Source organism: Erinaceus europaeus, chromosome 3 (assembly GCF_950295315.1).
Source record: "Erinaceus europaeus chromosome 3, mEriEur2.1, whole genome shotgun sequence".
In the NCBI taxonomy this organism is placed as follows: Eukaryota; Metazoa; Chordata; class Mammalia; order Eulipotyphla; family Erinaceidae; genus Erinaceus; species Erinaceus europaeus.
In genome coordinates this window covers 122,030,717-122,056,415 of record NC_080164.1, presented here as the reverse complement: position 1 = coordinate 122,056,415, position 25,699 = coordinate 122,030,717, and the positions used below count along the sequence as shown (strand labels likewise).

General features: G+C 39.4%; 1 protein-coding gene across 3 annotated transcripts in view; it reads right to left on the bottom strand.

The window, feature by feature from the left end:
* SLC4A4 (solute carrier family 4 member 4) overlaps positions 1–25,699 on the bottom strand; it is a 463,215-nt gene that overhangs the window by 52,155 nt on the left and 385,361 nt on the right. For all 3 annotated transcript variants that reach the window (XM_060187836.1, XM_007523541.3, XM_060187837.1), the window contains one exon: positions 19,484–19,675. In XM_060187836.1, coding sequence (XP_060043819.1) covers positions 19,484–19,675 — 192 coding nt within the window. The remainder of the gene's footprint in view (positions 1–19,483; positions 19,676–25,699) is intronic.

Here is a 25,699-nt window from a genome sequence, read left to right as displayed (position 1 = left end):
ATAAAGATCCGTTTCCCAGCCATGGCATCATTTCCCCAGACAATAACTTGGATCCACCTGTATATCAGATTTCAGGCTCAGAGAAAAAAACACACACACACACAAAACAGTATAGCCATAGGCCATTTGGGATATAACTAAAATACACCTACTAGCTATCAATAAAACTGAGACCCCCCAACTCTTAATCTGTACTACTCCAGCCTTTGGGTTCATGATTAGTCAACAAATTGTTTGGCTTTATATGTTAACTCTCTTTTCAGCCACCAGGTTCCAGATGCTAGCATGATGCCAACCGGACTTCCCTGAGCAGACAACCCCACCAATGTGTCCTGGAGCTCCACTTCCTCAGAGCCCTGCCCCACTAGGGAATGAGACAGGCAGGCTGGGAGTATGGGTCGACCTGTCAACGCCCATGTTCAGCAGGGAAGCAATTATAGAAGCCAAACCTTCCACCTTCTGCATCCCACATTGACCTTAGGTCCATACTCCCAGAGGATTAAAGAGTAGGAGGGGATGGGATACAGAGTTCTGGTGGTGGGAATCGTGTGGAGTTGTACCACTCTTATCCTATGGTTTAGTCAATATTTCCTTTTTATAAATAAAATTAAATTAAAAATAAAATAAATAAAATATTCAAAAGTTACATACAGATATAGAATTCTTATTACTCCAGAGACTGTGTTGAACAAAGCTCATAGGTAAGGCATCTACAAGGAAGCCTCTTTCTAGATAAAAATGAGGGTCGATTCATCTGTTATCTCATGATCTCAGGATGATTAGTCAGTTTTCTGATGCTGCCAGGTGAAGGGAAAAGGATTAAATTTGGGCTGAGTGTCTGCATCATCTTAGGGCAAGGTTTCTATTGAAACAGTAGTGGGACTGGGCTGGGGAGATGGCATTGTGGTTTTGCAAAAGATTTTCATGCTGGAGGGTCTGAAGTCCCAAACTCAATCCTCAGCATCACTATAAGCCAGAGATGAGGAGTGTTCTGCTTCCTTTTTCTGTGTCTTTCTCTCTGTCTTTCATAAAAATTAACTAACTAAATATTAAAACAGTAGTAGGACTGCTGCTGCCACATCCTCAACAGAAACTAAACTGAAAAAATCACTTGGTATGTAGACTTGCTAAAATCCATTATAGTGCTCAATTCTTGACAAGTACCAACTGTCAGGAGCATTTAGACTTAATGAGTAGCAAGGTCAAAGACAGACTTTTGAGCCAGGAGTTGACTAACTCTATTAATTTCTGCTAGCTTTAACTTTCTTAAGAGGAGCAAAAAGTCAGAGAAGAGACCTCTTCAGGGGCAAGTTAGCAACCACATGAAATAATTCCCAATCCAAACATATAGCAGGCATCAGTTCGAGGATAAAATGTACAGTACAGTGGTTAGAAGCACAATTTTCATAGTTAGGACTATCTGGGTTAGAATACTAGCACCCAACAGCACAGCTATATACAAGATAGGGGTACTGTACAGCAAACCCTAACAAAAGGACTTTTCAAAGTTAACCCAATTACCAATTAATGTGATGATAACATTAACTATCGATTGTCTTTTTGAACCCTAAGACAGCAGGGTTCACATCTCCACTATAGAGCCTCTACTTCCCCCAGTCCTGGAACCTTAGGATAGGGCCCACTTTCTCGTATGCCTCTCCCAATCCATATCAAATAATATTGCATCTGCCGGTCACAACCTAACCAACACAACGATTGCCACCTCAACATGCTTCACTTCAGATTGTGTCCAGAGACTTCACGTGTGGAATGACAACCCTTCAGCTTCATTACTCGGGTGAGACCTTTTCTTTTATAGTACACTCTAATTCCATCTCAGGTGGTTCACTTTCTAACAAAGCCCCAAAACCTAGATATACACCAGTTTCTGTGAGAGAGAGCATATGTTCACACGTATCCGTAAACTACTGCAAAATATATACCTGAAAGCAGAAGTACACTAGAGTTTGCAGTGAGTACCCCCCTAACACTTCCTCTCCACTATTCCAAGCTTTGGGTCCATGATTACTCAACAATTTGTTTGGCTTCGTATGTTAACTCTCTTTTCAATCACCAGGTTCCAGATGTCATCAGGATGCTGGCCAGGCTTCCCTGGACTGAAGAGCCCACCAATGTGCCCTGCTGCTTCCCCAGAGACCCACCCTACTAGGGAAAGAGAGAGGCAGACTGGGAGTATGGACCGACCAGTCAACGCCCATGTTCAGAGGGGAAGTAATTACAGAAGCCAGACCTTCTACAACCCACAATGACTCTGGGTCCATGCTCCCAGAGGGATAGAGAGTGGGAAAGCTTATCAGGGGAGGGAGTGGGATATGGAGATTGGGTGGTGGGAATTGTGTGGAGTTGTACCCATCCTACCCAATGGTTTTCTTAATTTATCCTTTCTTAAATAAATAAATAATAAAAAAGAATACCAGCACCATTACTTCCTACCTGTAAATATTTAACCTTTCCTAACTCTGATGATTCCATTTGCAAAATGAAGCCAATTTAATCATGAAAGTCCTTAATATAAATGATAAACTCTTATACGTGTTAACTATTATTATTTCAAGTTCCAAAAGGCTGCTTTGTCTGCAGAATTCATTGGAATAACTAAATGATCTACTGACAGGAGGACTTTGAAAGAAATCTTCAATTCCAAGAAACATGAAAACCCACCAATAATATGGACCTGCCACTCAGAGCTAATTTTGCTTGGAAGTATCTAGAATTCCTGCAGATAAAGGCTAAATACTAGAGGAAACTTTAACTTCTTAAATTGTATGTAAGTAAGTGTTGATACTCACAATATAGGATAATCTCACAATATAAGATGGTCATGTGAAACAATTTTAGGATCATATAACAAAGCTATAACAATCTTTCTGTTCAAAGGCCATAAGTTGCTGTAAGACCACAGGTCATTGAACAGGCATAAAATAACTTATTTTATGTTTAAGAACTTCCCATCCTTATCTACCAAATCCATCATGCTGACAACTCAAATATTTTAGAAGATGTTTAAAGAAAAGGGGACAATTTATTTTAAAGTACAGCTTTTCAGAGGCCTGACAGTGTTAACACCTGGTTGAGCACACAGGTTCAAGCCCTGGCTCCCCATCTGCAGGTGATGAAACAGGTCTGCAGGTGTCTATCTTTCTCTCTCTCTCTTCCCTGCTCTCTTAATTCCCAATACTAATTTTCATAAATAACATAATGCATATAACATGTAAATATATATATATAAACTGACATATGAAAACATATAAAATTTAAATTGCCCTAAAAAGAGCTCTTGAGACCTATTTCATGTGACCAAGCTTGTCAAAGTATAATTCACTGTAGAGACTCAAAAGACTTTCACTGAAGGGCACAAAGCCTTAAACGAAAGGAAAAAAAAAAAAAAAAAGACATACAAACTAATTAAAGGCATTATCAGTACATTTCTCTAGTGTTCCAACTGTTTTAAATAGCAACTATAGTGATGAAAAGACATATAAGTAGCTAATTTTTCAATTTTCATATGACAAAGTCTAGAGGTAATAGCTCTGTGCAAGGAAGAAGAAGATAGTTTCATGTTCTAAGTTTTTCTAAAGCAACTGATTAGCAATATGCCAGTTGCCATGTTCTGATCTAGGAATACTTGACATTCTGAACATATCTTGTGAATCTGAGATGATAATCTTGGTTTTCATCCCACAATACTGGATATACTTTCTTGGTCTTTACTGGTTTCTTCCAACTTCTCCAAATTCTTGAGGTTAGAGTGTCCCAACGTTCAGACTTCGGGTTTCCTCTGTATCTATGCTCTCTCCATAAGTTACCTAATTAAGTCTCATGGCTTTACATAGTCCACATATTTCTAGGTGATACTTAACTCCAGAATCTTCTATTCATCTACCTGACACTTCCACATGAATTTCTTATGGGCATGTCAAAAGCTCAGTATTTACATTACCTTCTTGGCATATGCCCAGTTTGACTGCTAGAGACTGAAGTTTGTTCTTTCAGTAGTTTTCTTCATGTTAATTATTAATGCCAACTTTTTTATTGCTTAGGACAAAAATATTGAACAGTCTATGCAACTCTTCTTTTTCTCATATCATATCCATTAGGTTAGCATATAACTTTCCAAACAAATCTGGTATCCCACAACTTACCACTTCTATTGCTATAACCACCCTTATCTCATATGGTTTACTGCATTGGCTTCTTATTCTATCCTGTTTCTACACTTGCCCAAGTTTGATATACTGTCCATGTATCATTCAGAGCAACTGTGTCAAAATTTAGTTCAGTTTACATGGTAGGCAGAATATCCATAGCATAGTCCCTAGAACCTGTTAATAAGTAATGTTACATAGTTAAAGAGGATTAAAGTTGGAGATAGAATGAAGTTATTCATCAGCTGGCCTAGAGGTTGAGTAAACGGTCTGGGATTCTTTGGGTGGGACCAATGTAATCCAAGGGTCCTTATACAAGAAAGAAGAAGAAATGAATGATGAGAAGAAAATTGTGTCTCAACAACAGTTCTCCTTTTATACCAGACTGGGTTTGACCCTTTGGGTTTTTTTTTTTTTTTTTTAACATTCCCCCACTTGCAGGGGATACATTTCTTTATTTTTTTAATTTTTTTTTATTTAAGAAAGTATTAATTAACAAAACCATAGGGTAGAAGAGGTACAATTCCACACAATTCCCACCCCCCAATCTCCATATCCCACCCCCTCCCCTGATAGCTTTCCCATTCTCTATCCCTCTGGGAGCATGGACCCAGGGTCATTGTGGATTGCAGAAGGTAGAAGGTCTGGCTTCTGTAATTGCTTCCCCGCTGAACATGGGCGTTGACTGGTCGGTCCATACTCCCAGTCTGCCTCTCTCTTTCCCTAGTAGGGTGGGTCTCTGGGGAAGCTGAGCTCCAGGACACATTGGTGGGGTCTTCAGTCCAGGAAAGCCTGGCCAGCATCCTGATGACATCTGGAACCTGGTGACTGAAAAGAGAGTTAACATACGAAGCCAAACAAATTGTTGAGTAATCATGGACCCAAAGCTTGGAATAGTGGAGAGGAAGTGTTAGGGGGGTACTCACTGCAAACTCTAGTGTACTTCTGCTTTCAGGTATATATTTTGCAGTAGTTTACGGATACGTGTGAACATATGCTCTCTCTCACAGAAACTGGTGTATATCTAGGTTTTGGGGCTTTGTTAGAAAGTGAACCACCTGAGATGGAATTAGAGAATACTATGAAAGGAAAGGTCTCACCCGAGTAATGAAGCTGAAGGGTTGTCATTCCACACGTGAAGTCTCTGGACACAGTCTGAGGTGAAGCATGTTGAGGTGGCAATCATTGCATTGGTTAGGTTGTGACCGGCAGATGCAATATTATTTGATATGGATTGGGAGAGGCATACGGGAAAATGGGCCCTATCCAATGGTTCCAGGACCGGGGGAAGTAGAGGCTCTATAGTGGAGATGTGAGGTTCCTGCTGTCTTAGGGTTCAAAAAGACAATCGATAGTTAATGGTATCATCACATTAATTGTTAATTGGGTTAACTTTGAAAAGTCCTTTTGTTAGGGTTTGCTGTACAGTACCCAGTATCTTGTATATAGCTATGCTTTTGGTTGCTTCTGATCTACTTGGTCTAGGCTTTTGAGAGAGTCTGCATATCAATTACACAGCCTATATATTAAAATGATTCAGTTTGTGTTTTGAAAAACCTCGAGACATACAATTAATTTTCCCCCTTTCGTATTAATTAACCAGTAGTGATTTATATGACTACATTTTACTAGGAGTGTACATAAACACCATTCCCACCACCAAAAGACTGTGACCCATCCCTCCCACCCACTCCCACCCACCCTTTGGTTTTTGTTTACTGTTTGTAGCTATAAAAATAAAGGAGAACATATTTCAGCCCTTTGCAGAATTAATGATAAATCTCCCAATCTAAGGAGAAGCAGCCAGCTTAAATATTTAAACTCCTAAAGCAAATAAGAGAAATTAAGTGGCTGGGAAGGGAAATTTAACTAACCATACACTATTCTCCTGCTCTTGAACAAAAACAACTTAATAAATCTATTATAGACACACTCTTCATGAAGATGATAGTGTATTAATTATTAAGAGAGTCACAATCATAGAGACACCAACTGTGAGAAGCTAATTAATTTACAAGGAAAAATGAATTTGGCTCCCTGAAGCCCCAGAGGACATTTGGTTTTCACTTTGTGAGAACTGCAGCTGCTCCTAAATTAACTGGGGGAAAGGTTATGAGCCTGCAGAGTGATTCTCAATGGATTGAGCTGTTATGAAAAGATAAGTACAGCAGCAGGCATCCTGTGGGTACTCGATAAATATTCATTCATGATGTCAATCCCTCTAGTGATCATTGTGCTTGGAATATGCTAAACAACAGTAGAGGACAAAAACCATTCGTTCTAAATTTAGACTTAACATGTTGGGGGCTGGGAGAGGCATCAGGTAGAACACACTTTTTGCCATGTCCTAAGACCTGGGATCCCCACCCCCGGTGATTTATGTGAGAGTCCCTGCATGAGGAAGCTTCTCCTCTCCCTCCATTTCTGTTTCTCACTCTCAGAGAGAGAGAGAGAGAGAGAGAGAAGGGAGAGAGAAAGGGAGAAAGACAGAGGAAACCTACTAGGAGCAGAGGAATTGTGCAGGTGTGTAGCCCTAGCAATTACCCTGTGTCAAAAAAAAATTATACCAGACAAATATATGCCTTTTGGTAATCACAAAAAGGTACAAAGTAGCATAAGAATTTTGAAATTTGACCCTTCCAGTAACCAATAATGTAGTACACTGTAAAAGAAAGAGGCATTACTATTACTATAACAGCAATCATAATGCACTGCACTTAGAATCAACAATACTCACTGAAATTTAAATTCAATAAAAAAAGTTTGATATACTGATTCCTGATTTACTTAAGATTTTAGTTCAATGAGTTCTAGAATCAGAGGGCTTTGAGTAAAGATATGCAGTGGATTAGACAATTTATCTGGATCAGGCTTCAAGTTTGTCAATGGAAGTCTAACATGAAAAGGTTTTGTTTACAGGCACAGGGCAAAGTAGAGTTGTAAGACTAATTAATAATTCAGTAGATATGTTAAGGTGACTTCAGTAATCCTACACCTCTTCATTCTGCCTCGAAACTGAACAGAATAGAGCCAAATTAGTGTGATCCAATGCTAAAGATCAAATCGCACCAGAAGTGCTATATCTAATCTGGCCACTATAATCTAAATTGAAACTGAAAATCTGGAGCTGGTCCAGGGAAAATTCAGTAGGAATGAGAACCCAGAAAACACATTATTGTCCCCTTTGCTGGTCTCCTTCAAAAAGCTACAGGGAGAAACTATCTTCAGATATGCTAAGCCTGGCATAGCTAAAAAACATTTTCACTCCTCTGTATTTTCAAGGGCCAGGAGCACATCCTGAGGACTGAGACTGTGAAAGGCAGATTTCAAACAGTCCATAGATGGCCACATGTCAAAAATTAGGAGGCAATGCTACACTAGATGGTATTAAAAGGTACAGAACTGGAGCTGTATATGGCACACCTACACACATATGTTGTAGTGTACAAGGACACATGTTCAAGCCCTCTGGTCTCCATCTGCAGGGTAGGAAGCTTCACAAGTAGTGAAGCAGTGTTGCATGTGTCTCTGTCTCTCTCTCCCCACTCCCTCCCTATCCTTCCATCTGAATTTCTCTCTGCTGCTACCCAAAAGTAAAAAAATAAATAAATAAAATAAAATATTTAATGTTATAGAACTAAAATTCAGTGACAAAGATTCAATTAACAGGGGCCTTGAGGTGGCTTACCCCATAGAGCACATATGCAGGGCCCTAGATTCATGCCACCTGCCAGCACAGCAGAGTTCCTACAGGGAAGAAAGCTTCAGCAGTGAGGGAGTGATCCTGCTGGATCTCTCCTTCTCCTCTGCCTCTCTTTCCCACACTCTCTCAGACCCTACTAAAGTAAGAGAAAAATGGTTACTGGTAGTGGTAAAGTCCTAGCAATATATAACCCTGGTAGCAAAAAAGAAATCACTCAATCCTATGATTTTATCCCATCTTTAAAATCAGTGCCTCAAAGACCACCATGAACTTATATGTCAAAGAAGGCATTACAATGTTGCCAATGGAGGGACTATGTAGGAAAGGGGAAAAGTATCCAAATGAGTAATTCTCATTTGAAAAGCCCCAAATCACCACTTAGTCAACACAAATATACACAGAGTTCCCACTATGTGGCAGGTCTGTGAACTGCTCACCTTTGTGTATCCCTATCACACATTACCACAATATCTTGTTTGAATATTGAACAATATGCTAACTACAGGGCATAAAATACTGACATTAAATGAAGGATAGCAAAGAATATATGCTCAGACATGATCTAAAGGAAGTGTAGTTGTCATAGCAAAAAAAAAAAAAAAAAAAAAAAAAACCTCACCATTAAGCCAACCCACACAACGTCTTGAACCACTATTTATTGCCAGGACATAAGAACTAAGTAATTCCTTAAGAAAGGTATTTTCATGGCTTGAAAGGTGGCACAGTGGATAAAATACTGGACCCTCTTCCTATCTTTCTTATGAAAAAGTAAAATCTTTAAAAAAAAATGAAGAAAGGCATTTTCAAGTCAATTATATACCTCAGTTGGCCACAATGAATGTAACTATTATAAAGCACCAAAACTCCTATCTAATTCAGAGGACTCTGCAGCTATCTGAGTTTCACCAATTGTAGCTCTGCTCTATCTTTCCCTCCCTGCTTTATCTTCAAGCTGCTGCTTTTTTTTTGCCGGCACATGTATAGTGACAGCATCTTTGTTCCATGCATACGATGACTTGCTGGTACAGGACTCTGAAGGACATTTCATGTTAATGCTCTGAACCATTTGCTCCAGAAAATCAATCGTTATAGTATAATATTCTTACTGGGGGGTTTGATGTCAAAAGACTTGGGTCAAAAGATTTGAGGCTGATGGAACAACTGATAACTGTGTGGGTTCACAGATTGATATATCTGCCTAAAAAGGAGGGGGCACCAAGGGAAACAATCAGAGAAGTACTGATGGTTCATTCCACATTCCACCAGACATCAGAACTCTCTCAAAGTACCTGCTCTTCAAACAAAACTACTGAGGGACAGAGTAGTAATGGCATATTATTTCCTCTTAGATGGGCTGCTAGTGGCTTCATCAGGGAGGAAAAGAGCAAATGACTTACTCTAATTAGGCAGAGAAAGGTATGAGGGCCTCAATTAAGGGGACAAAAGTATCAGCATCAAAGAGAGGTGCTACCACAGGATAACTAAGGGGGCACTGATGTGCTGAATTTAACAAAGAAAAACTTAGACAAGTACGACAGATACCATAGGCCCATTTTTACTCCTTTCCATCATGGTCTCTGCAAGAGGTTGGGGGAAAAATGAGCAAAGCTCTGGGATCCACAATGCATTTCTTTGCCCTCTACATTGCAGCTGGGTTTAGCTGGAGCATCCAGCAGATAGAAGTAAGGTCAGAGAATAGTTTCCTGTAGCTCTATCCTGGGAGAAACTTCAGGATTGCTATCCCCAATCCAAAATCACAGTGTCTCTCTAGGCAGGTTTCTCTCCCTTCTCTCTTCTCTCTTCCAGGTGCTGGCAACTACATCATTTCCTCATTCTTTGGGTTCCTAAGGATCACACTATTACTAGCACAGGGGTAGTACACTTCCCTGGAAAGTCTGTCCACCACCAGGCTCACCTTTGCAAATAAGACCTTAACCAAAACACTCAAATTATCCTAGTATTAGTATATCATTTGCTTCCTGCTAAGGCCCCAAGTGACAACGTGAAATATAGCGGTAAGATTACCCTCTTGGGTAACTGTGGAAGGCAAGGAATATAGGAAGATTAGTCAATTCAGTTGTAGATTGAAAAAAACATATTTAGAATATGCTAGAGGGCAAGTGTGGATCATTCACAGAGGCTACAGCAGCAGCAAAAGAAGACCTGGCATTGAAATAATTAATTTTGAAAAATTGTTAGGCCCTGAGCACCACTATAAGAAAGAGTTTAATACAGAGAATTTATTTAATTTAGCAGAGTCAGAAAGCTCGTTTAAAAAGTATTAAGTGGGCGGGGGAGGAGGAAGATGGCGGACTGAGAAGCTGCTAACAGCGAGTGCTCTGATCGCATCGTCAGCAACGGTAGGATTTTCTGCCTTTAGCAGGCCAGTAATAAGGGGTGACACCAAAGAGGTGATTATAATTTAATTTGGGTTAAGAATTAGAGTAAAGGTGACACGGACTAGCGGGGCTCCAGACTTCCTAGGCAGCGCCGGGCAAGGCGAGTGCACCGGGCATTGTCCTCCGCCTGGGAAGGCGGCTCCTCCGCCGGTTGCAGAGTGCGGCGGGCAGAGGACCCTGAGAGAGCACTTTAGCTCGGGGGCTTTCTCTTGGGAGTCTCCAGGGTCCACCGCGACCCTGAGGGTGGATCCAAAGACTTCTTGAGTATAGCTCTCATTGGATCAAAGGACTTGGAGCTAGTTTTCATTTTCAAGAAATCCTTTAAAAAAGTCTGGAGGGGGGGTTTTCCGGAAGATGGTGGACTGAGAAGCGGCTAGCCTTGGAGCTCCGGACACATCTCGTGTAAACAATAGGATTTTCTGCCTTTAGCAGGCCAGCCAATAAAGGGCCATAGCATTGACACCAAGGAGGTGACTATAACTTAATTTGGGTTAAGAATTAGAGTAGGGGAAAAAAATTCTTTTTTCTTCCTTTTAATTTTCAAGCATACATCCTTCCTGCCGCCCCCCCCCCCATAAGCAGTCCCTGGGACCAGCTCCTAGCAGGATACCCCATACCACCAAACAGGGTTTTTTTTTTTGTTTGTTTGTTTTTGAATTCACTGATACACATTTGGGAAGTTCCTTGCACTGCTCTTTAATTACAACTCTTCTTCTTATCTTCTCCCTTTTCTCTCTCTTATCTCTCTCTCTCTCTCTCTCTTTTTTAATCTTGTCATACAATTCTTTCTTCTTTGCCTTTCTGAATTTGTGAATTACTTTGGGGAAGAAATCTGACTCAGAGTGGACTCTCTATGTGTGTATCTCTGCTCTAGTTCCCTTTCCCCTCTTGTTACCCCTAGAATATACACTGGATAGTAGATTTGCATAACTGTCTATTCTTGCTATCCTCTCTTTCTTTTCTCTTTCTTCACTGGGATTTGGTTACTATTTTTTCACGGACTGGAGAAGTTGTTTGGCTAATTGGTAACGATTAAACTACTTCAATACTTACTTCAGTTGCTACTGTAATTCCGGAGGTTGGTGAGTGCAATTGTCATAAAGGTATTTAGTACAGTGTTACTTGTACTCAAGACACAACAACTGAGGAACAACAGAGCATAAAAAAAGAGAGAAACACATAAATAAAAAAATGGGTAGATTAAAAACAAATAAAACTGCTACTCCAATGAATGAAGACAAGAGCCCAGAAGAAACCACAAATCAGTCAGAAGTAACCATAGATAAGAAAAGTACAAGCAATAATAAACTTATTAATCACAGAAATGAAAACAACATTGGAGGAAAGGAATGGCAGTATTAGGGAAACAACAGTTGAGACCCCCAAGGAAAATATTGATTATCTTGAGGAAATTAGAGAACTGAAAGCTGAAATAGCTGTAATGAAGAAAGAAGCTGAGGCAAGGGAAAGCAGACTAACAGAAGCAGAAAACAGAATTAGTCAGACAGAGGATGAGTTAGAGAAAACTAAGAAAGAGGTGAAAGAGCTCAAAAAGAGATTGAGAGACACTGAAAACAACAGAGACATATGGGATGATATCAAAAGAAGTAACATTCGTATAATTGGCCTGCCAGAGGAAGAAAGAGAGGAAGGGGAGGCAAACATTCTAGAGGAAATAATACAAGAAAACTTCCCAGGCCTGAATAACAAAAAGGATATCAAGGTTCAAGAGGCCCAGAGAGTACTAAACAGAATCAACCCAGACCTGAAGACACCAAGACACATCATAGTCACAATGAGAAGAAGTAAGGATAAAGAAAGGATCCTAAAGGCTGCAAGAGAGAAACAAAAAGTCACATACAGGGGAAAACCCATAAGATTATCTGCAGATTTCTCCACTCAAACTCTAAAAGCCAGAAGGGAGTGGCAAGATATCTATCGAGCCCTGAATGAAAAAGGGTTTCAACCAAGGATAATATATTCTGCTAGACTTTCATTCAAGCTAGATGGAGGGATCAAAACCTTCTTAGACAAACAACAGTTAAAGGAGGCAACCATCACCAAGCCGGCCCTGAAAGAGGTACTAAAAGACCTCTTATAAACAAGAACATCACTATAATACTTGCAATATATCAGAGCAAACAAAATTTTTTTTAGAACAATGGCACTACAACACATTAAATCCATAATATCAATAAATGTCAATGGCTTAAACTCACCCATCAAAAGGCACAGGGTGGGGGGATGGATCAGAAAACATAACCCAACCATATGCTGCTTGCAAGAATCCCATCTGTCACAACAAGATAAACACAGACTTAAAGTGAAAGGATGGAAAACTGTCATATAGGCTAACGGTCCACAAAAAAGGGCAGGAACAGCCATTCTCATCTCAGACACGATAGATTTTAAATTAAATAAAGTAATAAAAGATAGGCAAGGACATTACATAATGATTAGAGGATCAATCAGCCAAGAAGACTTAACAATTATTAACATCTATGCACCCAACGAGGGACCATCTAAATACATTAAGCATCTACTGAAAGAATTTCAAAAATACATCAATAGTAATACAATAATAGTGGGAGACTTCAATACCCCACTCTCACACTAAGACAGATCAACAAAGCAGAGAACCAATAAAGATACAAGAGAATTGAATGAAGAGATTGACAGACTAGACCTCTTGGACATTTTCAGACTCCTCCACCTCAAAAAACTGGAATACACCTTCTTTTCAAATCCACATAACACATACTCAAGGATAGACCACATGTTAGGCCACAAAGACAGAATCAATAAATTCAAGAGCATTGAAATCATCCCAAGTATCTTCTCAGACCACAGTGGAGTAAAACTAACATTTAACAACAAATGGAAAATTATTAAAAGACATAGAATTTTGAAACTAAACAACATGTTCCTTAAGAACCACTGGGTCAGAGACTCACTCAAACAGGAAATTCAAATGTTCCTGGAAACTAATGAAAATGAAGACACAACCTATCAAAATATTTGGGACACAGCTAAAGCAGTACTGAGAGGGAAACTTATAGCCATACAATCACATATTAAACACCAAGAAGAAGCCCAAATAAACGACCTTACTACACACCTCAAGGACTTAGAGGAAGAGGAACAAAGGAACCCTAAAGCAACCAGAAGGACAGAAATCACTAAAGTTAGAGCAGAAATAAACAACATCGAAAATAAAAGAACCATACAAAAGATCAATGAAGCCAAATGTTGGTTCTTTGAAAGATTAAACAAAATTGACAACCCCCTAGCCAGACTCACCAAACAAAAAAGAGAGAAGACTCACATTAATAGAATTGTAAACGATGGAGGAGATATCACAACTGACACCACAGAAATCCAGAGAATCCTGCGAAACTTCTATAAAGAACTATATGCCACCAAGCTAGAGAATGTGGAAGAAATGGAACAATTCCTAGAAACCTATGCACTTCCAAAACTGAACCAAGAATAACTACAAAATAAAAATGCACCAATCACAGACAAAGAAATTGAAACCGTTATTAAGAATCTCCCCAACTACAAAAGTCCTGGACCAGATGGCTTCACAAACGAATTCTACAAAACATTCAGGAAACAGTTAATACCCATACTTCTTAAGCTATTCCATAAGATTGAAGAAACAGGAATACTCCCTTCCACCTTTTATGAAGCCAACATCACCCTGATACCAAAAGCTGATAGGGACAGAACAAAAAAGGAAAACTACAGACCAATATCTCTGATGAACATAGATGCCAAAATATTAAACAAGATCTTGGCCAACCGGATACAGCAACACATCAAAAAGATTGTTCATCATGACCAAGTGGGATTCATCCCAGGAATGCAAAGCTGGTTCAACATCCGTAAGTCAATCAATGTCATTCACCACATCAATAAAAGCAAAGCCAAAAACCACATGATTATCTCAATAGATGCAGAGAAAGCCTTTGACAAAAGCCAACACCCATTCATGCTCAAAACTCTACAAAAAATGGGAATAGATGGGAAATTCCTCAAGATAGTGGAGTCTATATATAGCAAACCTACAGCCAACATCATACTCAATGGAGAGAAGCTGAAAGCATTCCCCCTCAGATCGGGGACTAGACAGGGCTGTCCACTGTCACCGTTACTCTTCAACATAGTATTGGAAGTTCTTGCCATAGCAATCAGGCAAGAGAAAGAAATCAAAGGAATACAGATTGGAAGGGAAGAAGTCAAGCTCTCACTATTTGCAGATGATATGATAGTATACATAGAAAGACCTAAAGAATCCAGTAGAAAATTACTGGAAGTTATTAGGCAATATAGCAAGGTATCAGGCTACAAAATCAATGTACAAAAATCAGTGGCATTTCTTTATGCAAACACTAAATCTGAAGAAGAAGACATCCAGAAATCACTCCCATTTACTGTTTCAGCAAAATCAATCAAATACCTAGGAATAAAGTTGACCAAAGAAGTGAAAGACTTATATACTGAAAACTATGAGTCGCTACTCAAGGAGACAGAAACTGATACCAAGAAATGGAAAGATATCCCATGCTCATAGATTGGAAGAATAAATATAATCAAAATGAATATTCTCCCCAGAGCCATATACAAATTTAATGCAATACCCGTCAAAGTTCCACCAAGCTTCTTTAAGAGAATAGAACAAACACTACAATCATTTATCTGGAACCTGAAAACACCTATAATTGCCAAAACCATCTTAAGGAAAAGAAACAGAAATGGAGGCATCACACTCCCAGACCTTAAACTATATTATAAAGCCATCATCATCAAAACAGCATGGTACTGGAACAAAAATAGGCACACAGACCAGTGGAACAGAATTGAAAGCCCAGAAGTAAATCCCAACACCTAAGGGCTTCTAATCTTTGATAAGGGGGCCCAAAGGATTAAATGGAAAAAATGAGGCTCTCTTCAATAAATGGTGCTGGGAAAACTGGGTTGAAACATGCAGAAGAATGAAATTGAACCACTTTATCTCGCCAGAAACAAAAATAAACTCCAAATGGATCAAAGACCTAGATGTCAGACCAGAAACAATCAAATACTTAGAGGAAAACATTGGTAAAACACTTTCCCACATACACCTCAAGGGCATCTTTGATGAATCAAACCCAATTGCAAGGAAGACTAAAGCAAAAACAAACCAATGGAACTACATCAAATTGAAAAGCTTCTGCACATCCAAAGAAACTATTAAACAAACAGAGAGACCCCTCACAGAATGGGAGAAGATCTTCACATGCCAGACATCAGACAAGAAACTAATCACCAAAATATATAAAGAGCTCAGCAAACTTAGCCGCAAAAAAGCAAATGACCCCATCCAAAAATGGGCAGAGGAAATGAACAAAACATTCACCACAGAGGAGATCCAAAAGGCTAACAAACATATGAAAAACTGCTCTAGGTCACTGATTGTCAGAGAAATGCAAATTAAGACAACACTAAGATACCACCTCACTCCTGTAAGAATGGCATACATCAAAAAGGACAGCAGCAACAAATGCTGGAGAGGATGTGGGGACAGAGGAACCCTTTTACATTGCTGGTGGGAATGTAAATTGGTACAGCCTCTGTGGAGAGCAGTCTGGAAAACTCTCAGAAGGCTAGACATGGACCTTCCATATGACCCAGTAATTCCTCTCCTGGGGTAATACCCCAAGGACTCCATAACACCCAACCAAAAAGAGGTGTGTACTCCTATGTTCATAGCAGCACAATTCATAATAGCTAAAACCTGGAAGCAACCCAGGTGCCCAACAACAGATGAGTGGCTGAGAAAGCTGTGGTATATATACACAATGGAACACTATGCAGCTATCAAGAATAATGAACCCACCTTCTCTGACCCATCTTGGACAGAGCTAGAAGGAATTATGTTAAGTGAACTAAGTCAGAAAGATAAAGATGAGTATGGGATGATCCCACTCATCAAAAGAAGCTGACTTAGAAGATCTGAAAGGGAAACTAAAAGCAGGACCTGATCAAATTGTAAGTAGGGCACCAAAGTAAAAACCCTGTAAGGGTTGGTGAGGGGTAGACATGTAGCTTCCTGGGCCAGTGGGGGGTGGGAGTGGGGGGGAGGGATGGGTCACAGTCCTTTGGTGGTGGGAATGTTGTTTATGTACACTCCTAGCAAAATGTAGACATATAAATCAGTAGTTAATTAATATGAGAGGGGGAAATCAATTGTATGTCTCAAAGTTTCTCAAAAGACAAACTGAATCTTTTTAATATATAGGCTATGTATCTGATACGCGGACTCTCTCAAAAGCCTAGACCAAGTAGATTAGAAGCATCCAATAGCACAGCTATATACAAGATACTGGGTACTGTACAGAAAACCATAACAAAGGGACTTTTCAAAGATAACCCAATTAACAAATAATGTGATGATAATATTAACTATCGATTGTCTTTTTGAACCCTAAGACAGCAGGAACCTCACATCTTCACTATAGAGCCCCTACTTCCCCCAGTCCTGGAACCCTTGGATAGGGCCCACTTTCCCATATGCCTCTCCCAATCCATACCAAATAATATTGCATCCACCGATCACAACCTAACCAAAGCAATGATTGCCACCTCAACATGCTTCACCTCAGACTGTATCCAGAGACTTCACGTGTGGAATGACAACCCTTCAGCTTCATTACTCAGGTGAGACCTTTCCTTTTATAGTACACTCTAATTTCATCTCAGGTAGTTCACTTTCTAACAAAGTCCCATAACCTAGATATACACCAGTTTCTGTGAGAGAGAGCTTATCTGCACACGTATCCATAAACTACTGCAAAATATATACCTGAAAGCAGAAGTACACTAGAGTTTGCAGTGAGTACCTCCCTAACACTTCCTCTCCACTATTCCAGGCTTGGGATCCATGATTGCTCAACAAATTGTTTGGCTTCATATGTTAACTCTCTTTTCAATCACCAGGTTCCAGATGTCATCAGGATGCTGGCTAGGCTTCCCTGGATTGAAGACCCCACCAATGTGTCCTGGAGCTCAGCTTCCCCAGAGACACACCTTACTAGGGAAAGAGACTGGGGGTATGGACCGACCAGTCAACGCCCATGTTCAGCGGGGAAGCAATTACAGAAGCCAGACCTTCTACCTTCTGCAACCCTCAACGACCCTGGGTCCATGCTCCCAGAGGGCTAGAGAATGGGAAAGCTACCATGGGAGGGGCTGGGTTATGGGGATTGGGTGGTGGAAATTGTGTGGAGTTGTACCCCTCCTACCTTATGTTTTTGTTCACTAATCCTTTCTTAAATAAAAAATTTAAAAAAAAAAGTATTAAGTGAGGCCATGTGTGGTTCATTCAGTGGAGTGTACTTGTTACCAAGAAGAAGAACCTAGGTTCAAGCCCTAGGTCATCCCAGAGAGATCATGAGTCTCTCCACACACAAGAACCCAGTGGCAAATACTTGATATGAGTAGGAAAAGGGCCCTCTCCCAACCAGGCTGATGTCCTATCTTGGACCTCCAGCCTCCACAACTATTAGAAATAAATCTCTTAGGGCTGGGCAGTGGCAGACCTGGTAAAGTGCACATGTATCATGTACAAGGACCCAGGTTCAAGCCCCCACTCTCCACTTGCAAGGGGGAAGCTTCACTAGCAGTGAAGCAGTGCTGCAGCTATCTCTTTACTCTCTCCTTCTCTATCCCCTGTCCCTCTCGATTTTTCTCTGTCATATCAAAATAAAATGGTTTCTTTACTTTTAAAATTATCTTTATTTACTTTTTGGATAGGGACATCCAGAAATTGTGAGGGAATGGGGAGATAGGGAGGGAGAGAAACGAGAGATACCTGCAGCATTGCTTCACCCTCACAAAGCTTTCCCCTTGTAGGTGGATACAGGGGGCTCAAACCTGAGTCCTTGAGCATTGTAACATGTGCTCAACCAGATGTGCCACCACCCAGTCCTCAAAATAAAGTTTTAAAAAAATCTTTAAAAATAAATAAATCTTTTGGTCTGGGAGGTGGTGCAGTGGTAAAGCTTTGGACTCTCAAGCATGAGGTCCCGAGTTTGATCCCCGGCAGCACATGTGCCAGAGTGACGCCTGGTTCTTTCTCTCTCTCCTACCTTTCTCATAAATAAACAAAATCTTTTAAAAAAATAATAAAAATAAAGAAAGAAATCTTTGTCATTTATAAGCAACTCGGTCTTGACTTTTGTTCAAGCAGCTTGAACAAAGTAAGACAATTATAAACCCTTTCTTTTATTTTAAATTTTATGAGAAGAATCAAGCAGTCAACAAATTTCCTAGGTAAAATGAACATATTCACTTTAAGCTTTATTTTTCAAGAATTTAAACAAGGAATTTCTTTATAACTCATGTCTTCTAAAAATTCTTCCACTCCTTCTACATAAAACACAGTAGAAGAAATCTCATGAGATTTAAGTTGTATAGAGCCATTCACTGATAAAAATCAGACATAATCAAGACTACTTAAGAAATATTCAGAGCCTAAAACACAGAATTGGACTCTAAAGCAAAGGATTATCTGGGCTTCATTCTGCAGGTAAAGAAAACAAAATACTATTAGTTAATGTTGGTCTTATCTTGTAGTCTCTGCATGAAACACAGCTTCGACTTAAAAGTTTCCTCAAGCATATTAATGGGAGACAGAATGTCTGCAAACTTCAGTTCAATTATCTGTCTTTCCATACTCTAGCATTTATCATTATAGGAAGGAAAGTTTGCCTCAAATGACACTCACCTCTTACAAGACAGTTGAAATTTACTTCCACAGCACACATCACGACTACTGAATTACTCATAAACAAATGATGAACAACAACAAAAAATTCTCTATCAAAATTTTCAGTCAATACAAAGAGTTTATGATTATGTACTTAAAGGCCATGAATTTATCAGACCTTTCCCTTAACTTGTGTATTCCTGACAGAACACACCTGACTTTGTTCTTTAAGGGTAGTCAGAATTAGAATCATGTGAGCACTATCCTTAGAAGTTCTCTAAAAGCTGGACTATGATAATGTCAAAATATGTATGCTTATGGACAAAGACTAAAAACGTAGTTTTCAAGTGCACAGGCTTGTCCTGGAAAAGTTATATTGCAGTTCCCTTCCCCTTTAACAAAGTTGTGTTATTGTCAATGCAGTATGCATTCAGCCAAAAATACGTTAAGCTCTGGTACTTACCATGGTTGGGAAATAACGACTGGTTTTGAATTTTTTCAGAGCCATAGAAGAAGTGTAGGTGCCCAAGAAAAGGATGAAAGACATGAGTGAGACATCAGGAACAAATTCGCAGTTGTTCCCCACGAGTCTTCCTCTATATTTTAAACACTCCTTCGTTGACAAAAATCCCCAGTCAAAGGATGCATTGTGGTACTGAGGAAGAAAACACAGTAAAATGTTAGGAAGCACTGGCAGATCCAAAGCAGCTTTTGGCATTTGTTGAGATATATAGGGATGATGCTGAATGTTCCTATAAGACAGTCTGAGGGTAACAAGTGAAGGGTGAAACCTGATGAGGTGTTAACGGAGTAATTGGTAAGGATGCCAGTAGCACTAGCAGTTATTCAAAGTACAATTAAGGTGATGCAATCGGTTACCTAGTTTGAGCTATTGCTCTACAATCACCCATTTGTACAAAGGAAATAAACCACAAAGTCCTTCTTTCCTGTTAACCTCACTGAAAGTAAGCTGAGACAGAATTATATTTTCATTCTCAAATTCTAAGACTACCTGAATCCCCTCTGTTGTTTACAAAGTATTTTTGTAGTGCACAGCTTCTTGTTCTTCAAGCTGATGATCCCAGGGTTGCCTCTAAAAGATACACTAGGCTAACTATTCAAATGAGCTATTTCTTTTAGAAATAACTTGAAATTGGAGGCTGGGTGGTAGCGCACCAGGTTAAGTGCACATAGTTTGAAGCAAAAGGACTGGCACAGAGGTCCTGGTTTGAGCCCTCAGCTCCCACCTGTAGGGGGTCACTTTTCAGATGATGAAGCAAGTCTGCAGGTGTCTATCTTTCTCCCCCTCTCAATTTCTCTCTGTCCTATCCAACAACAACAATAGAAAAAAGATGACCTCTAGGACCAGTGGATTCATAGTGTAGGCACTGAGGCCCAGCGATAACCATGGAGGTAAAATAAATAAATAAATAAATAAATAAATAAATAAATAACTTCAAATTGATGATTGAGGGAATTAAACTGTATAAATGTTGATGGTCTTTGATTTTCCCATTGCAAATCCTATTGAAATATCGCTGGGTGGTGGGTCCTGAACCCAGGTCTGTGTCAGGAGCCTTTGTTACTGGAATGTGCTGGAATCCTTTGGGGATATGAAATTCCACATGCAACTTCCATTTCTATGTTTGTGGCCTCAAACTTATGGGTCAGTTTTCTTATCATGATTGTTAAAATGTTGTCAGTGGTGTGTTTCGCAACGGCATCTCACTACTGTTCCTATTTTCTGGCTCTAATATGCAAGAGAAACGTTTTGCTAAGTAAGTGAACAAGGGGAATGCATCTATCTCCAAATTGCTCCAGAGTTTTAGCTGGTATCAGCTTACAGATCTCCAACCTTCACCCTGAGAAGTGCCTTCAACAGCATAGGCGTTTCCTCATCTGAAATTTGATGCTCTTTTGAAGCCAGTTTCAGACCAAAGTAGTGAGGTACTACACACTGAGGATTTGGATTCCCCTAAAATTCACATGTTGAAGCAAGCCAAGTCCTCAGCATGAAGGTATTTGGGGAATGAATCTTTGTACAGTGATTAGGTCAAAAGGAGGTAGTTTTCATGGGTGGGATTGGTATATTTATAAATGAGACCTCCGTGAGCTTCCTTGCTCTTTCTGACATATGAGAACCCATCCACAATCCAGATCTACTTGTGTTATGATCTCAAACTTTTTCTTGGGTCCAAGGCTAATGGATTTGCCATGTACTAACACAAGAGTAATTTAAGGATAATTTAAAAATATATTTTTTAAACTTTATTTATTTAATTTGATAGAACAGAGAGAAATTTAGAAGAAAGGGGATAGAGAGGGAGAGAGAGAGACAGTGAGAAAGAGAGACACCTGCAGCACTACTTTACTGCTTGTGAAGCTTTCTCCCTACAGGTGGGGACCAGGAGCTTGACTTGAACCCAGGTCCTTGTACACTTAACCAGGTGCTCCACCACTGGGCCCCCTAATTTAAGGATATTTTGCAAGTAAATGAAATTTCTCCTAGTCCTTGACAGAGGAACCATGACTCCCTAGACCTATCATCAATATATCCTTTACCATTCAATAAATTATCTTGATATGAATGACTTAGCCACAGAAGATCACTCAGAAAAGAATCTATAGACAGAGTTCCTATCTCATAAAACTCAACATGTAAAGTGCTTACATAAACACAAGATCCTTCCCTGAAATAGCTTTCTATATTAGCCTCACCTTGTAAACTAGCTGAATTGCATACTTACTCTTTTGTCAAATCCTGCTTCTGAGAGGTGATTAATCATGTTTTTGTTTTTTTCAGAGTTCCACATATGGATGTATTTATCAGAATACAATTTAAGTTTAGAGGTCACAGTTCTTTGTTTTAAAGTCAGCAAAAACACCATAATTTCACGTCAGCACATTAATAGTAGTTAAATGCTTCTTTCTAATTGGAGTCCCTCAAAAAGGTAAGCCACATTTCAATAATCCCAACTGGAAACTGATTTTCTGACAAATCTTTAAGCTGAGTTAAAAACTACACAGGAATAAATAAAATGACAGACATAGATTTTTTTCTTTTGCTAACACCAACTTAAAATGCCAATAGTGATATTGTAAGTGTAAAAAGATGATTTTGTAAGTGTACAATGAACAAAAAATAATTTCTCTTATTATTACATAGAAAAATTTAGCTCCAAACACCATCTTTCACTGAGAATTTAGCATGTATGTATTTTAGTGTGTCTGTGTACACATTTTGCTTGGTTATTATCACCGGGACTTCACTACTATGGGCTAACTTTGTTTCAGACAGAAAAACAAAGAGAAAGATAGAGGATGGGAGAGAAAAATACCACAGCACTGAATTTTTCTCTAGTGTTATGGGGGCTGCACTCAAGCCTGGGTTATATGTGTTCAGCTGGTATTAAAATGCTAAAGTGAAAGTACGGTAAATTGTTGTTATATTGTTTATCATTTGCTTTTTAAAATATTGGTTTATTTATTTCTTTGTAAATAGTGAGAAATTGAGAGGGGGAGGGGTGATATAGAGGGAGAGAGGGCGGGAGAAAAAGACACAGCTTCACTGCTCTTGAAGCTTTCTCCCAGGAGGAGGAGACAGAGTGGGGTGGGATGGGGGTTTGAACCAGGTCCTTGCACAACCTAACATGTGCTTAACTGCTCAACTGGGTGTGCCACCACCATGTCCCCTCTTAAGTATATATCTTCTCTTTCAATCTCTCTCTCTCTCTCTCTCTCTCTCTCTCTTTCTCTTTCTCACCAGAGCACTGCTTAGCTCTGGCTTATGGTGGTGCAGGGAATTGAACCTGGGACTTCAGAGCCTCAGACATGAATGTCTCTGTATAACCATTATTCTGTATTAAGTAGATATCTTACCACTGAGTCTCCCAGGTTCATAAAACTTAAACTCTAACTAATACATATTTTTATTTAAATATCACTGAAAAAAGAACATTTTTCACCACTGTGTTAGATATTTGGTTGAATCCACAGGTATCCATATGGAGAAGGAATTATGATTTTCACAGAGACTGACTCATAAACCTTAAAATATTCTATATATGGTCTTGGTTTAGTTTTGTATAGAACTCCTTGTTATTTTATATTACTCTTCTGAATAAAAACTTCAATGACTTTATTAGAATAGTACTTTATTACTGTTGTTTGACAGCCACTTAAGTTTATTTTTCTATTTCTTGGATAGTATTTTTTATACTGATTGACTCACAGTGATCCAGCTTCCCTCCCTTTCATTTATTTATTTATTTCCCTGAGCCTGAAATCTGATATGCAGGTGGATCCAAGTTATTATCTGGGGAGATGATATCATGGAAAAATTGACTGAATGTCTTTTATTTCTTTTTTATCACAGCACTCTTCAGCTCTGGCTGATGATGTTGCTGTGGATTGAACCTGGGACCTCAAAGTTTAGGCATGACAATCTGTTGCCACCTCCCGAGTCCTGTAGCACTCTCTCTCTCTCTCTCTCTCTCTCTCTCTCTCACACACACACACACACACACACACACACACACAGTTGTAATTTTCAGCTTATGATAAGCAAAAGGACTGTAAGTGATTCTTCTTTAAGCTCACATAACTGTTGAAGAATTTATTTATTTCATTGAATATATATCAAAGCAGCAGGCTGGAAACATACTTTCCTGGCCTCAATCTGAGGTCTCTCATAAGTAAAGCAGAATAAGGGCAAACTTCACTTCCCTATGCAACTACAAATAGACTTTTCACTTCAACAGGAATTTTAAACAAGTACCATGGAAATCACTGTGATCTTAACTTTGGACAGTACTGTACACTGAGTAGTGCTTTCCACATGCAAGCCACTCTGAATATAATTCAGTAAGCTGTAGTGGAAAATGTATGAACAAGTAATACTGTTTCCTAAAAGAAGGTAGGGCTGTGTTTGACATATTCAGCAAAAATGTCAAGGACATGAAGAAGAAATAAATCCCCGAATATTCTGAAACCATTGTGTGAAACACTTTGTGTCCAGCACATTTATCTGGGAAGAGCAACCACAGATTCCATTAGAACCTCAAAGGAGGCAGTAATGCAAAGATGCTTATGAGGTACTGCTCTAGTGCTGTTATAACAGAGATAATTCTGTCCCCATAATATGGCATTCTCTGGGTATTTCAACTGCACTCCAATTTTCTTTTTTTTTAATTCTTTTATTTATTTTTCCCTTTTCTTGCCCTTGTTTTTTAATTGTTGTTGTAGTTATTATTGTTGTTATTGATGTCGTTATTGTTAGCTAGGACAGAGAAATGGAGAGAGATGGGGAAGACAGAGAGAGGGAGAGAAAGATAGGACACCTACAGACCTGCTTCACCATCTGTGAAGTAACTCCCCTGCAGGTGGAGAGCCAGGGGCTAGAACTGGAATCCTTTCGTTGGTCCTTGCACTTCGCGCCACATGCGCTTAACCTGCCGCGCTACCACCCGACTCCCTCCAATTTTCATTTATTCAGCAAACCCATGATTTTAAGATTATTCATGTGTTAACTCATCAGCAAATGTCCTCCAATTCAAAGACAGATGAATCATTTTGTAATTACTTCTTACTCCTCTCCATCCCTCCTTGAATCTTTTTTTAAAATTTATTTATTTATTTATTTATTTATTTATTTATTATTGGGGAATTAATGTTTTACATTCAACAGTAAGTACAATAGTTTGTACATGTATAATATTTCCCAGTTTCCCATATAACAATACAAACCCCACTAGGTCCTCTGAATCCTTCTTGGACCTGTATTCTCCCTACCCACCCACCCCAGAGTCTTTTACTTGGGTGCGATACGCCAATTCCAGTTCAGGTTCTACTTGTGTTTTCTTTCTGATCTTGTTTTTCAACTTCGACCTGAGAGTGAGATCATCCCATATTCATCCTTCTGTTTCTGACTTATTTCACTCAACATGATTTTTTCAAGGTCCATCCAAGATCGGCTGAAAACGGTGAAGTCACCATTTTTTATAGCTGAGTAGTATTCCATTGTGTATATATACCACAACTTGCTCAGCCACTCATCTGTTGTTGGACACCTGGGTTGCTTCCAGGTTTTGGCTATTACAAATTGTGCTGCCAAGAACATATGTGTACACAGATCTTTTTGGATGGATATGTTGGGTTCTTTAGGATATATCTCCAGGAGAGGAATTGCAGGGTCATAGGGTAGGTCTATTTCTAGCCTTCGGAGAGTTCTCCAGACTGTTCTCCACAGAGGTTGGACCAATTGACATTCCCACCAGCAGTGCAGGAGGGTTCCTTTGACCCCACACCCTCTCCAGCATTTGCTGCTGTTACCTTTTCTGATGTATGACATTCTCATAGAAGTGAAGTGGTCTCTCGTTGTTGTCTTTATTTGCATTTCTCTGACAATCAGAGACTTGGAGCATTTTTTCATGTGTTTCTCGGCCTTTTGGATCTCTTCTATGGTGAATATTCTGTCCAAGTCCTCCCCCCATTTTTGGATGGGGTTATTTGTTGTCTTGTTGTTGAGTTTGGCGAGCCCTTTATATATGTTGGTTATTAAACTCTTGTCTGATGTATGGCATGTAAAGATCTTCTCCCATTCTGTGAGGGGTCTCTCTTGATTTGGGTAGTGGTTTCTTTTGCTGTGAAGAAGCTTTTTAATTTGATGTAGTCCCATAGG